At 32.3% G+C, this 16,987-nt stretch overlaps 1 protein-coding gene across 1 annotated transcript in view; it reads left to right on the top strand.

The window, feature by feature from the left end:
- The window catches only part of LOC117114360 (beta-galactoside alpha-2,6-sialyltransferase 2-like), a 55,293-nt gene that overhangs the window by 8,612 nt on the left and 29,694 nt on the right, over positions 1 to 16,987 (top strand). The window contains exons 2-3 of the mRNA XM_033258011.1: positions 10,503 to 11,039; positions 14,020 to 14,438. Of these exons, the coding sequence (XP_033113902.1) occupies positions 10,503 to 11,039; positions 14,020 to 14,438 (956 nt within the window). The remainder of the gene's footprint in view (positions 1 to 10,502; positions 11,040 to 14,019; positions 14,439 to 16,987) is intronic.

Genomic DNA, 16,987 nt, shown 5'->3' with positions numbered 1-16,987 from the left:
TTTTAGGATATTAGTTCTCTATTCAAGAAGAAATCCAGGTTTAATAGCTCTTTCAATCAGGGCCTGTCAATTGACAATGCATTAACAATAATACAACTGCAGCAATGTTCCGACGATCACTCCTATCCGATGCAAGTTAATGAGAAATCCAGTCAAGGTTGCATCAAATTTTATCGTATGTCTACACAAGAGTTATAGCGGATAGTTATAGTACTTATACACTGATATAAAAAAGTTGACTTAGGTTAAAATTATTTCTATTGATCTCATGATGATGTTTTAATAAAACGAAGACGAGAAAACAGAAATTACATAGGCCTACTTTGATTTTGGTAGGCAGTAGGCCATCCCAACTATCGACAAATAAAAGGCAAAATATGTTTAACACCCAATTTTTTCATCTTCACTTGGTAGAGCGTTCTCACCTACCCTAAGCTTGCCTATTAACATTTAGGATATTTTCTGCAGCATTTATAACCCGATCCTCCAAATGTAGTATGCGAGTACGAACGTTGTTCATGGTTCTTCTTGCCAGAATGTGTGAATTAAAGATAAGGCTACCGTATTAGCAGTAATTTTAGAATCATGTACTGTACATACAGTATCTCACCAGCGTTCACCGTATCTCGTTCAGCCGTATCTTTAGACACAGTGAATGAACTACCACGGTATTTTGCGGATTTCCCAAAAAAAGACATGAAAATTTATATGAAGTTTACAATGAACGGTAATAATATAAATTTGTCCTGTAATGTTTTATTTGGATTATTTTTGACAATTATGAAGTTAAAAACAACTCAAAATGTAATTTTAAAGATGCTTTGGTTTGATATTATGAACCAACTAGGCCTAGGGCCTAGTAGGATTGCCTCGAAAACGAGACTGTGGTCAAGCTACAAATGTTATTGCAATCAACATGTGGCAAGTCAATTAACAGAAAGTTCAATCGGATGAGAGCCTTGCCATTCTGGTCATTTGTCGGTGTTAGCTTGCGGGATGAAGCGCTTGCTTTCAATCAGGTGACCCCGTTCATACGCTCGGTGCCAGCCTCATAAGAAGCGCTTGTTTTGATAACTACGTTATCAACGGTGTAACTTACACCGTCAGACCAAGGCTTATATTTTTTGTATATTGAGGATTGTTTGTACAGTACATTCTTGGGGTCTGTAAGCTTGTTATACAGTGGTACTGTATGTTTATTGAAAATGATCAGTAAACCAAATGAATGTATTCAGTAGTCAATTGTGAACCTGTCTGTATTGTGTCAGTAAAACTTGAACAGTTCCAGGGATATGCGCATTTACAACAAAAACTAGTTTTACAAACACATAAGTGTATGCACATTATACGCTATTGTTTTGTTTTGACTAAGCAACAATATCCAAGATACGGGGCTTAGAGACAATTCTGAGTAGTCCCTTTTATAGATCATTCTAAACCAGGGCTGGCATAAAAATGGGTCTGAGGCCAAAGTGAATTTAATACTAAAACCTAGACTTGGATAGTATAAAGGATCAAATGGACAACTTAGAGGGTCGGCAACGAAGGAACAACCTGCGGTTTACATTTCTGAGAATGAAGAAGAGAGTGAAGGATCAGTGGCAAAGTACATCCACAAATTTATTAGCACTAAACTGGGGATTAATGTGCATGAGGACAACATACAGCGGGCTCACAGGATTGAAATCAAGGCAAAAGGTAGTAAGCCAAGACCAATTATTGTATATTTTCTGCGATATAGTACTAGGGAAGCTATTAGGAAAGTAGCCAAACCCAAAATAAAGGGAACTAATGTATACATTAACGAAGACTTCACGCAATCAAGAAGAAAAAGTTATGACTCTACCATGAAGAAACTTAAAGTTATTGAAAATAAAATGCTGGCTACATTATGATAAACTACGGTTTGTAAATGGGGGCGGAGTTGTTGACACATTTACCTCGAATGAACAGATTGAACACCTTTTTCGCCAGCTGACATAAGTGCTAATCAGTCAAACTAGTGTAGTGATATGCTATAATTTCATTAATAAAACATAAACGTTATTAGCTTTCATATAAGAAAAAAGGGAAAAAATATTTTCCCCCATACTTTTAATAAGAAAAACATGTTTGTTAATATGGTATTGTTTGTCTTTACCCATTAAATATATTTATAAAATGTTTAAATACCCTTACATATTGTTTATTATTTCGTGCATATTGTTTTTGTTTAAATCTTATTTTATATTTTTATATGTGATAAATTTCTGCCATACGTGTAGTTCTTCATATTTTTATAATTAACCCTTACGCTGCCATCTTCGCATTAATGCGAACACCGCACAGTTAGAGTGCATGCTAGTTTCGCATAAATGCGATTGGGGAGACACATAATTCATATTTAGAACGTATTTTTCTTTCTCAAAAAATGATCGTTAGATGTATTACTTTTTCGCATTTTAGAGCCCATATTTCACCATTTTTTTTTAAGCTTAAAATTCTTTATATTTATAAATTACATGAATTATATGTTCTTAAATTTATTTTTTAAATTTATCACTGAAGAACACCCCATGCTACTAGCTATTACTTTCAAAAATAGTTGTCCAAAAACCTTCATGGACTACTTTTATACCACTTTATGCTCAATATTGTAATATAAATTTTTATAGATGATCAGTGTTGGGCCATGAAAAACAAGGGGTTTTTGTAGCACAATATGGTTGGCTGGTCACATACAGTTTCAACGTTTCTAATTTATTTTCACAGGCCACAACAAATTCATGGTTGAACCGTAAGCGATATGTATCCTGTGGGCCCACCGTGGTAAAATCTGTAGAAATACAGTAGGCCTACACTATTCTAGGACAGCAAAGTAATTTTTTAAGGAAAAGGATAGAATACAGTTCTCCTGCAAGCATCTGGGCAGAGGAAAATATGAGCCTATAATAACATTTTATTGGTAATGATAAAAAAATAAACACTGGTATGCCCAGTCCTGTCTGAGAACAAAAAAGGATTTTCAAAAGCTTGAAAGTTACTATAGGACTCTAAAATAATAATATTCAGACAAAAGCATTTTTGTTACTTACAGTACTGTACAGTACTACAGATATAATTATATCTATGCTAAATTTACATTAAACATATTAAACAATATTTAAATAAATGTACTTCCTTATAATTTAAGGAAATACAAATTTATATGGGCCTGAAGATGTGTGTTCAGAAGTTAGGTATTTATTTTTTGTTTACTAAATTTAAAGGTGGCTATTCTTCATAGTGAATTTAAATAAACTAATTATTCATATTGTAAAAACTCACTAACAATGATGTTTTCTGTTCTTTCTGAAGTGGTTACTGATAGCCTCAGATAAGAAAGTATAATACATACTCCAAGTATTGAAATACACGCCATCGTGTTGGGATTCAATATTTCGACATTAATTATGTCATCATCAGGAAGATGATGACATAATTAATGTCGAAATATTGAATCCCAACACGATGGCGTGTATTACTGATAGCATTTACCTAATTTACATTTTACAGTGTACTTGTGTATTACATTAAACATATTAAACAATATTACATATTAAATAATATTACATTAAACATATTAAACAATATTTAAATGAGTGCACTTCCTTATAAGTGCACTTCCTTATAAGTGAATGTACTTGTGTATATTTTAGGGGAAATACAAATTTACTTAATTCAGATCAGACATATTTTTGTAAATCCTTTATGATAGTAAATGTAATAATATTGGTAAATAATATTTTTTAAAAACTTTTAAAAACTATTTTGTTTCTTATTTAGACATATAATGGAATTTAAATTCCTAAAATCCTGGTGAAATTTCACTTTCACTTGTTATTTTTCATTATACTGGAAGTCATGCTTTCTACTGGCAAAACTAGATATAATGCCTACCATCAGATTTTTCATGCTTCATTGACTTTTGTTTTAATTTGGAAAAGCGTATTATATCCAATTTTACTGGGTTATAGAAAAAAAAGTACTTTAGTATGTTTTTCTGTTTTGTAGCTAGTACATGTACACAAAAAGAGTCAGTATAATTAATTTCCATAACAAAAGGCTAGCAAGAAACACGTTTTGCTCAATATCTTAAAACTGTGATTTTGGCTTTACTGTATAATGCATTCTTCCGAATCACGTCAGTACAGTAGTAAAAATTTCAGGGTTTCCAAGTCACTGATTATTTTTTTTTAACGACAACATGATACTAAAGCACAAGATAACTAATACTGTACATATTCCAAGTATTATCAAATCTTTTTTAATATATATTGTTTGGGATTCAATATTTCAACATTAATTATGTCATCATCAGGATACTGAAATACAGTATATAGAATAAACATAGTATAAAGATATTAAGGTACAAGCTACCTGGCCATATTGATTGTCTGAATATGGTTCCAATGGATAATACTTACAGTATAATAATTAAGCTAGAATGGTGTAGTCACTGCGAGACTTTTAATACTTTGTTTAGCAAACCCACCCAACTGCCCGCCAATAATGATGATTTTATAATAAAAACGAAATATCATTTTAGGCCAATTAGCCCACCCACCGCCACGAAAAAATGGAAAATCCTGGAAAAAATAAAAGTTTTTCTTAATTTTTATTACACCGGCCGCTGCCTTGAAATCTCAAAAAATAAGATACAGTATGTATTTAAAGCATTTAAGTGGTATATGATGTTCAAGGTAACTCAAATTTATTTTTGATAAAAGAATATTTTTATAACTTATGACATTTTTCGCTGTTGTATTTTTGTATTTTGTTATGTTTTTGTACTTCTTGTATATTTTAATGTAATTATGCTGAATAAAATAAATGAAAGTCACTTAACGATAGGCGAATTAAAAGCCTTTATCTAGACATAATTGACTGGTTCACGTCAAACTTATATCTAGATAAGTGGATGTATATCTTGATATAAGTTTGATGTGAACCAGTCTATTAATAATAATATGCTGGTTTTGGGTTGGCATGTCTCATATATGGGAATCCCATAAATAATATGACAGCATTTCCTGTTATTTCTAAAGATGGACGATCAAAAGGAATTATTTCAATACTGTGTCCCCAATTCAAAGTCAATCTTAGATTTTATTTTTTTATGTATAAGTACTGTACTATTAAAATCAGCTGGTGGTAGTAGGGACTGGGTAGGGCTTTTACTACAGTATTATACAGTAAGCCCTCAGTTGTACAGTATTATAGCATCCAAAAAAAACAGTAGTATTGTTTTCAATTGGCATCAGTCCCACAGTACAAATTTCAGAGTTTCATTAATTAATACATTCATGTGAATTTCTTTCAATGGCAGCATGATACTAGCAGCACTGTATACTGATTAAACATAGTAATAACAATATTATTAATGCAAGGTCACCAGACCATTATTTAGCTTGTATTTAAGTGCAATATTGTCTGAATAATAGTTCTGATGGTAGTAATAACAAGTTCTCTAATGGTAGCAGTATTATTTAGTTTACTTTTATTAATACTTTGCTCTATAGGCCCTGTCTCTTATACACATCTAGATGTGTATAAGAGACGTATTATACAGTAAGCCCTCAGTTGTACAGTATTATAGCATCCAAAAAAAACAGTAGTATTGTTTTCAATTGGCATCAGTCCCACAGTACAAATTTCAGAGTTTCATTAATTAATACATTCATGTGAATTTTTTTCAATGGCAGCATGATACTAGCACTGTATACTGAATAAACATAGTAATAACAATATTATTAATGCAAGGTCACCAGACCATTATTGAGCTTGTATTTAAGTGCAATATTGTCTGAATAATAGTTCTGATGGTAGTAATAACAAGTTTTCTAATGGTAGCAGTATTATTTAGTTTACTTTTATTAATGATCTATTAACATTTTCATAATTCAAGCTGTAGCTAAAAATGCTGACTAGATGTGTTAAGATCAAATAAATATTATAATTCTCATTCCTTCTGATTTTTTTTTTTTTTTTTTTTTTTTTTTTGTGGAGGGAGATGGAGAGGGAGGGGCTGACCTTTGAAGACAATATATGGCCAGAAAATCTTTCCAGAATAGTCAAATCATCCTCACTTTGGGGATGGCTAAACTCTGCAAACCTCCAAGAAAACACAGCAAACCCTGTCCAAAACTTGTGATAGTGATTGAAGCACGTAGTATAGGACACATCTTAGTATCTCAATAAAAAACAAATAAGTTTTATGTTCTTAACATCTTTTTTTTTTGCTAAAAATACCTCAAAAATATACTGCAAACCTCCAAAAACACAGCCAAACCTTGTAATAGTGATTGAATCATGTAGTATAGGACTCAAATTGGTATCTCAATAAAAAAAATAATAAATTGTATGTTCATAATAACCTATTTTTGGGGTAAAATCTTGATTTTTTGTTAAAAATACATCGCAAACCTCTAAAAACACACAGCAAACCCCATCCAAACCTTGTGATAGTGATTGAATCACGTACAGTAGTGTAGGACTCAACTTGGCATCTCAATAAAAGTTAGGAATGAGTGAGTGTGCTGTAAGCCCAGCCTATGCCTGAAGCCGAATTCAAATCCGCTTTCTGTGAGCGCTCTACAGTAGATGATGCGACGCCATCTGCTGATTGTTGGTGGCAGTCTGAATGGCTTCGGGCTCGGTGAGTGCGCGCCTTAAGTGTTGTATGCCCATTTTCTTTAAGAAGCAGAAATGGGCGTCTTTTCTAGTATTCTTAAGGGCGAGTTATTAAAAAAGGTGATGTTTTAGGCCCTCAAAATTTTGTAACCGGGGACATTTTTAAATAGACGTCAGGTATTGAAATGTCCACAACAAAGTTACAGTATGTCCGGGTTTTGAAATATCTGCCACCTGCTAAGGAAATACATCCCCTACAGCGATGGTCTTCATAGCCATCATTTCGCAGTGTTCTCTCCAAATAAATGTATCGATTACAGTAAGTTTTTAGCATGGAATGTTGATCAAGAAGGCTATTGTTTTTACCTGTGTTGTTCTGCATGTTGTTGTCGTCGTTGGTCATTTGTTTTTACCACGATAACTAAAGTTAGGATAAAGTCCGATTGGTTTCAAACTTGGCAGAATGCAAGATGATATTAAGAAGACAGAGCCTATTGTTTTTGGTACAAGTACGTGTGTGAAAATGCTAATTGCTCATTTGCATAATAATTAATATTTCATTAATCAAGAAATTTATGCTAAATACCATAATTCCAATAAGAAATGCATAAATTTTAGTGGCTGTTGTAGTAAATTGTTTGTTTACCATGATAACTAATGTTTGGTATTTTATGATTGGTTTCAAACTCTTACTTGTCAATTCTTTAAAAAATATCACACCGTGCAGATGCGTAGTGTAAAGGATATATGACTGGCTGTGTGCTAGTTTGTATGGCTGGAGAATGCTGTTTTTATAGTATACTGTACAGCATAGGAATGTGGTGGTTACAATAGCGTATAGTGGGGTCAGTGAAAGATTAAAAACTGTATACAGTAACAGTGTGGTGTCATTTTTCAACTGCTACTGTGTGTACTCTAGTAGCATAATTACCTTTCCAACTGGTCTTTCAGTGAGAAACCACTTAGCAATTTTGGGGGAGAAAAATATTCTTTCATTATACTGTAAGTCAAAACTGACTTAGAATAAGTCTACGGTATTGATCACGTTAGTTTGTACTGTAGGCTTAATGTTGTCACAACCTTTAATATCCATTTTTTTATATATACGCCTGTGTTGTATGTCTTAAAGGATTGTTTATTGTCGGTTGGCTTTCACTGGACATAACACAATTCTAAATACAATCCACTACTCTAAATTGTATTTTCTGCAGTTAAGTTCTTTCATTTTTTTAGCTTTAAGTTGTTGTTTTCCTCTTTGTGCCACTGTTGTAAAAGTGTAATGTCAAATAAATATTATTATTATTATTATGTACAGGCATGCACAATTTTTCTGACTACTGTACCTCAATTTTAATTTTGGCTTTTAGGAGGTTAACCTCATTTGACCTAAAGTCAGAGGCTACCTGAACCTTGAGTGTCTTCCTCCTCATTTCCCTTTTGTGATATTTCACGTTATTGCTGATAATTCTGTATTTTTGGCCTTTCCTTTCATAAATGCGTTTATTTTTGTATATTTTTAGTTTTTTAAACAGTATAAAAGGTATCAGTAATTGTGTAATTTACTGTATAAAATTATAAATATATGTGTAAAATGAATAATGTTGATATTTGAAACGATTTTAACATTAAATAGTACTTTGCTCTATAGGCCTTATAGTATACTATAGCACTTGGCCAAGAAGATATCTCATGTTCATAGGGATGTTTGCTATTATAAGTATGATATTGATTTTGATGTTAATGTTATTGATGTTTAGTATTAGACGTGATTAGTATTGATGTAAGTATACAGTATTCTCAGTTGACCTACTGTAGAAACCCTGTGGAATCTTTTTACAGTGTCTCGAATTGAAGCCCCATTTTTAGTTTGCAAAAGTAGCCTCAAGAAGAAGCCCATCTCGAAAAGAAGCCCGTGGGCTTCTTTTCGAGATAGCGTAGGCTTCTTTTTGATAAGGATGACAGTACAAACACTGTGGGTACGCTGTACAGTACATGGATTTCAGAAAACAAAATTAATTAAAAACAAGCATAGTTTATACAATAGTTTAGGTAATTTAATGCCATTTAAATACACTTCATGATATAAACTATGTTACAGTTGCCTTTTTTTTGTTTTATAGTATAAATTTACAAAATTTACAGCATTCATTTTGAAAAGAAGCTCCCTCTTTACTTTGCAAAAGTAGACTCGAAAAGAAGCCCATCTCGAAGAGAAGCCCATCAAAAGTTGACAAAAAAAGGAGCCCAGGGCTTTTTTCAATTCAAAGTTTTATGGTATTTAATATTTTAAAATGATTTAGATTGAAAGATAAAAACAGCAAAATCATATAAAAATACTTCAAGGTTAACCAATAAAATGCTTCTTGATGCCGTTTTTAAGAAGTGTAAAATTGGTAAGTAAATTTGTCACCGAGATCCACAGGCAGGTTCCCAAAATGTCTGACAAAAATATTAAAGACACAATTATGAAAGTGCAATATAATATTTTATAGTATTGTAATATGATATACACTGATATAGCACAGAGAAGCTGTAATACTTTTACTCATAAATTTGGAAATAAGTTTATTCCCGTATAATGACCTATTAATTGAAAGCTTATATATAGTACAGTAATTTAGAGAACTTGAATTCATATTAAAAAAGTCATTTTTCTTGTTTTTCTCACTGATGGTAGTTGTGGCATGCAAACCCCATATTTGCTATTATTATTAAGCACACCAACTGCATTTTCTATTCATTGCATTTGAATTTTTATAAATTACAATAAAATACTTCCAAGAAAAATAACGCTTTGGAACAACATTTCAATTCCCATCGTAGTGTCATTAAACAGATTACACATGAAAATGTGTAATGATGGAGCCAGAAATTCATCTTCACGTTATTTTACTACTTTCTGGACTCTCATTAGTACTACAGTACCACCACGCCTTTATTATTAATAATTCATCTTGCTTTTGTTTCATAATTTGATGTGAAGCTCCTAGAGGCACTGCATTTGTTAGCGCTTTATAAATGTTAATTATAATCATTCACAGAAGAATGGTTATTCTCTGTAAATCCCTTTTCATTCTTCGAAAAACAATATTTATTATGCAGTACATCGATTGTTGCTTATCTACTATTTGCGGATACTGACAGACTCGGGTTTATTAAATATTATGACATTTGAACTTTGTATTAACCTTTGGACTTCTATTTTAATTTGATAGCACTTTAGTATGGTCTGCATACTTAGCAGTGAGATTGGAAGAATTATTGGCAATTTATTATTATACTATTATTATTATTATTATTTATTTATTATTGAACTAATTTTTTATAGTAATAATTATTATTGCCAAGTGAATATACATAATGGAGGATGTCAAACCTAGATTTTAATTTTAACTCAATTACAGTAGGTTGCTCTTTTATTTTTATTATGAGAAAATTTATTTTTACAGTAATATTCTGTCTTGTTTTTAAATTATCAATATTTTTTTTTAAATTTCTACTGTACAGTATATCTTTTTTAATCTAGTATAATCAATAATTACTTCTCTAAAAACCTAATATTATTGAGGGGCCTGCTGGCTGTTTTATTCTTCAATTTATATATATTTATTATTCAAATTATATTTGGTCTATTTATGTACTGTATGGGCCCTGTGCTTTGCACTAGCTGTGAAGCCCATAGCTAAGCCACTGCTGTTTATAGGTTAAATGTTAAAGGTTATTCATTTATATAATGGGTAGTATAGGGTAGTAAATAGCAATACCCTCTCCAAAAGATAATTTCAAATCCGGATATTAAAATAACAATAAATGTTATTTGGCCTAATATATTTTTTTTTCTTTTTTTACAGACATTCCGAACTTTTACTGTTTTAGTTATGTGCAACGCAGTTTTAATTGCAACCTTATTTCTATATATGGCAAGCAGCTATAATGAAACACCAAGAATACACATAGTCCAAGTTTGGTCAAAGGAATATATTCTCGCAAATGAACTCGCAAAAAAGGAGCATAAACGTGCTGCTCCATCCGGTGTGGGATTTGCATCGCAAATCATGCAGAACCCGGATCAGTATGCCATAGAAAAGCCGAATTCATTACCACCTAATTATGTTTATAGAACGTTAGATAATTTTACCAAAGCCAATATATCTAATAAATTTATCCCCAATATTTTAGCAAAAGATGATTTTAGAAATAAGACTTTATCAAGGATACGTGATGGTGGTACATTACCCCCAAACACAACGCAGAAACTAAACTTAGAAAAAATTGATAACCTTATTTCGAGTCTAGTCAGGAGAATGACATTAAAGAAAGCAAAATTAGAATCTAATTCATCGGAAGATTTTCAAGTTGATGGATACTTCAAGGTGGATTCAGAAAAGGTACGTTTAGTTTTCTTCATATTTTATGCACTAAAGAGGACAGCTTTGGGACCAAAAAAAGTGTCCCCAAAATAGGGGTTGGCTGTAGTGTTAAAAGATACACTTCCCTCGGTTTTGTCGATGAAAAAGTGTCTTTTCCCTTTAATAGGGGTGTCCCAAAGGAGGGATTCTATGGTATTTAATTTTAAAATTTAATTTGAAGATTGGTTCTAAATAGGTCCTTTCTAAATTTATGATTGTTTTACATACACTCTACAGTAAGCAGAAAAACTAGTGATAGTATAAGATTAATTTTATTTTATATTTTTTTAATATTAATTTTTTTTTTGATTGATTCTTAATATTATACTCTATGCATATCATCTGAATTTCACTGATGTAGAGCCTCTTCCGTATTGTACCAAGTAAGTCCTATACTACATGATTCAATCACTATCACAGGGTTTGGATGAGGTTTGCACTGTGTTTTGGGGGTTTGCTAGGTTTAGCAATTTTTTTAATACAAAAAATGGCCTTTTTACCCCAAAAATAGGTTGTGACGAACATAAAATTAAGATTTTTTTTATTGGGATATCAAATTGAGTCCTATACTATGTGATTCAATCATTATCACAGGGTTTGGATGAGGTTTACACTGTGTTTTTGGAGGTTTGCGGGGTTTAGCAATGTTTTATACAAGAAATGGCATTTTTACCCAAAAAGTAGGTTGTTACGAATGGAACATTATAATTTTTTTTTACTGATATACCAAGTGAGTCCTATACTACATGATTCAATCACTATCACAGGGTTTGGATGGTGTTTGCACTGTGTTTTGGGGGGTTTGCGGGGCTTAGCAATTTTTTTATACAAAAAATGGCCTTTTTACCCCAAAAATAGTTTGTGACGAACATAAAATTCAGATTTTTTTTTATTGAGGTACCAAGTTGAGTCCTATACTATGTGATTCAATCATTACCACAAGGTTTGGATGGGGTTTGTGGTGATTTTTTGGAGGTTTGCAGGTTTAGCAAAACCCTTGTTTTTATATGTAAATAATGTAATGATTCAATTAGGAAATTATATAAAGCAAATTTATTCAGTATGTTTTTGATGGAAAAATTTACCATAGTACCTCGGTAAAAGCCCACCCTCGGTACAAGCCCACATCCTTTAAATGTTTTCCGGGTGGCCGCTATCAGAGGTGTGATTTGTTCACTTGTTGGCCTTTTCCCGTCACCGGCAATCTTTTATTTCATTGATATTTTCTTATATATTTGCCTCTGTGAGGTCGAATAAATAAAACAAAAAAAATGTACAATATTTTACATATGACAAATAAATTTACTGAATGCTGAATAATATATCTTTCTACTAAATTGCAAATTATAAATTTGTATTATTTTATTTTTGTAGAGTATGTTTTTGCTATAATATCTGACGGTATAAGTTTATGGAATCGGACCCAACATTTCTAATTACCAATGCTTGAACATCTTAATAAAATATTTATTGAATCTTAAGATAGATTTACACTGTACATCTTGAGAAACCAAGCCCTTCTCCGTTGCCTTGTTTAACATTTCATATTAAGATAATTGAGCGCATGTCATTTCGTAGGAAGCCAGTACCTGACCAGCATTCACTAATTGAGACAGGCTGTGAATAAGAGCCGTTCATGAGATCTCTATATTTTTGTCTGACTAATGCATAGAATTAACTTTTTAAAACGTCGTTGAAATCAGTAACAATTACATCCAATTTGTTTGGAGTGCTGTGTAAATGTAAACATTATAGAAGGTCAAAGCAGAACATAAATTGATACCTTTCTATGAAATTTAGAATGAGGGACAAGTTTTCATGCATGCATAAAAACTAAATATAATAATAAACAAATAAATAAACAAAATAAATAAATAAATAAACAGTAATAGCAAAACAAAGATTTGGTGTAGATTTATAAAACTGAGTTAATGTTTATTTAAATTTTTTAAATGTTTTCATGATTTTATGATGATAATTTAAAATAATTCTGGCTTTGATATACATTTTGTAATAATGTAATAATCTGAGCTCATTGTAACAACTTCAAAGTAGTACTGTAATAACAGATATTGGTATATTGAAAATATTTATATATTAAATATAACCAGTAATAAAACAACACAATAACTGTAGCCACAAAATAAATAAAAATAGAATTGAATTCAAGTATAAATGATGGTACTAAATGAAATAGAGGGTGTGCTCGCTTTGGTTGTTTACATTGTAGTATGTTAACATCACGGTTTGTTGTGATATACTGTTGATTATTCACAAACACTGACTAAAAGAAGTGAGGTTTCATCAAGGAGGTATATAAATAAGTATACAGGTCTCCCCGCAAATAAAGACCATGGGGTTCCCATGGTGCAGTGAAAATGTGCAGTAAAAATATAATAATAAAACACCGGGCCTAGCGAAGCACTACCGGTGAAAAACGTGGTAAAGATTCATTATTTCTGAAATATTGATTGATATTCAATCGCATGATCAGATACAGTATTTCAAAGTTTTTAATACCGGTAGGTTTCGAATCCCAGACGTTATTGAGTACAGTAGGCCTACCTTTGTTTTGAATTGTGTCCATAGGCATTGAATGAATGAGTTAACTTTAAAAATGGTTTAGCGCAGTGATTTTCATACACTTTCTACACCTTGCAGAGTTTAAGCCACATACCGACCACATACCGATACTGTACATCAACTTGCAGTGTTGACGTGCTGTGAAATAGTTCACACTGCGTTTTAGTCCTACTGTAGGTGCAAGTATTTCATGGCTTTATAAATAAAATAAATATTATGGCCGCTCCTTACCAATCCTTATCAATAATGACAGCAACACCAGGCCATAAGTACGAGATAAAAGAAAATTTAGTATTCAGACTGACCTTATATATTTAAATGTCACTTATTTATATAGCAAGCAAAAATAAAATATAATTGTTGTTCTTTATTTTAGCCTTTAACCTTGAGGTGTAGCACATGTGCCCTGGTGACAAGTTCAGGTCGACTGATAAACCGTAGTGCAGGTGTCGATATCGATAGCGCTAAATGTGTTATTCGCATGAACGACGCACCTACCCGTGGTTTTGAAAATGACGTCGGTAAACGGACCACAATACGTGTGATTGGTCACGTAAACATGGAGAAAATGAACCAGACTGAAAGAGTTGATGAAATTTTTGTGGATGGTAAAACACGAACGAACATGGCAATTATACCGTGGCTATACAACGACACAATAAACCGAACTGATAATTATTATGAACTAGTTCGAAATTTTTCATTACGATTTCCTGATGTGGAATTTTTTGTTATTTCGCCAAGAATGATAGAAAGTGTGGAAAATATATTCACTGAGGAAGTTGGGTTTACCAGGTAAGACATTTACTTATTCCATCCATATGTTGAGATATCTGCCAACCTACTGTTGTCGTGTCAGCACTATCTTATAGTACTTGGCCCCATAACATGCCCTACCAGAGTTTGAAAAGATGTTTTTCAGCTAAAGACATCCCCACAATTTTCCCAGATTCAACAACAATACCTTACTCCAAATGTGGTACTGAAAATGATCAAGTTGTACAATATCATTCAAACAGTTGCTGGGAACAAAATGTTTTGTTTTGACCTATTTATTAAACCGGTTTTTTTTTTTAGAAATACAAATGCTCTTTTGGCACTGTACCAAGTGAATCTGTATCTAATATTTTTGTGCTGTACATCGATTAATATTTATTTTTAGAAATCCCAGATTATAATCAGATTGTCTTGATTGGCTTCTTGTCTACAAAAATACATAATGTAGTAGACCACCTAGGCCTGATTGTTTTTTAGTCTGTGGCACACGGCTGTATAGGCTTTCTCGCTACTTGCTTGGCTATAGTAGACCACCTACGCATTTACAACATCTGTACTATCATATCAGCATCCACCTCCAATTACCAGCTAATTGTACAGTTATAATTTCTTTTTGGCCTAGTTTTTTCATAATTGTTTTGTTTATGTTCATATACTGGTACCAGAAGGCAAATTTTAGATGTGATAATTTGTTTATATTGTATTTTGAGAGGTATGCTTTATGATGCTACTGATATAATTTGCATATTCTGCCATACATTGCTTTGTATTACAGAGCATAGAAATTAATTTGAGATATTTGAGATATTTTAAATGAGAAAAATAAGAAGCCAAAATTCTTTGTAAGCCCCTAGGCAGGGTTCTAGGGGAGCTCTAATGTTTCAGAAAAGGACACCTACCTTAGCTTTACCATGGTTGCGGGAGATTTTACAGATACAGCATGACATTTTGGATGGCTGGAAAAAGCACTTCTACTGTATACGTTAAAAAAGTAGGAAGCCAAAATCCTTTACAAGTCACTAGGCATTGTTCTAAGGGAGTTTTAATTTTCCAGAAAAGGACATCTACTGTTACCTCAGCTTTGCTATGGTTGCGGGAGATTTTAAAGATACAGTATGACATCTTGGGTGTCTGGAAAAAGCACTTCTACTGTATACGTGTAAAAAATTCCAAATTCAAAAACTTGGATTTAATTTTCAACACATTTAGTGCAAATGGTACTTTTTGCTAATAATTTATAAATAAGGACATTTCTGAAATAGAGGTTATAAACAAAGTGGCTAAATTTGCTAATGTTAAATTGTTTCTTTATTACAAATTTACAGGACCTTAATTAGAAAATCTAATTCATTATGATTATTATCAAAGAAATATGACTTCTTATTTTCTTTTGCAGAAATACTGTAGGTTTTACAGTACATTGTAATGCAAGCCTGTGAAATCAAAGTCAGACTCCGGAGGGAAAAAAAATTTTGATATGTTGTAGAACTGATTTTTCTAAGACAGAAAAAGTTGTTTGACGAAAAACTGGGGAACGATGAACGAGATACAGATTTTTGAATATTTAAAAACTGGGGGGAAAAAGGGGCATAACCACCCATTTTTACACCTTGCCCCTTTTTCCCCCCAGTTTTTAAATATTCAAAAATCTGTATCTCGTTCATCGTTCCCCAGTTTTTCGTCAAACAACTTTTTCTGTCTTAGAAAAATCATTTCGACAACATATCGAAAAATTGTTTTCCTCCAGAACCTGACTATAAGATTATAATTTACCATAGGTAGCCATACCTATGTGGAAATCACACATAGAAAGTTTGATAGTGTGAAATCAGTATTAGACATTACACTATATTGTACTTTTACATTTCTGAACTGGCTACTTAATAAACACAACAACCAACTTGTAATTGTTCTGATTATTAAATTATTAACATGGTTTGGAACATGTCAATTCCCAGGACAATACCACTGTTGTATTTAGTCATTCATCTGAACTTTATTTACAGTACATAACTTATATCCCATCATTCAATCAACATGGATATTAACGTACATGATAACGACATGAATTCTTTCCATATTAACCTTAATATAGATTGACAGTAAAGTATGTACTGCAAATCATAATTAAATGAACATGTTACCATTCTCTTCTGTAGAAATTACTAGGAATGCTGAATCTAAGGTTCTTAGATCGTTCGTTTACGAACCCCAAGTTATTCGGATACGGACCGTAAGATATAGGCCTTTCATGTAAACAAAACAAACACTTCACCGCTTAGCCTTCCTCAGCCCAACAAGGCAATTCAACAACGAATTACCTCGTCTTGCCTACGCTCGAACTCCAACCAATTCTAAAAAAACCCAGGCCTTAGAAACTAGAGCCTAGCCAACTGGGAAAATAAAAAATTACAAAAAAACAAAGGAAAAAAAAATAGCCTACGGACTTACTACTACTAGTTCCACTGGTGTTCAGAGCCGTGTCGACGTGTCAACAGTTTGTGGTGGACAAGAAATGGGTCTATCGCCAAAAATTTTGTTCATCATCTCAAAATACGGCCATTCTG

Source organism: Anneissia japonica, unplaced genomic scaffold (assembly GCF_011630105.1).
Source record: "Anneissia japonica isolate Jap-2015-1 unplaced genomic scaffold, ASM1163010v1 scaffold1231_len1163931_cov198, whole genome shotgun sequence".
NCBI lineage: Eukaryota > Metazoa > Echinodermata > Crinoidea > Comatulida > Comatulidae > Anneissia > Anneissia japonica.
Note: the sequence above shows the minus strand (reverse complement) of the source record. Positions and strands in the feature narration are given on the sequence as shown.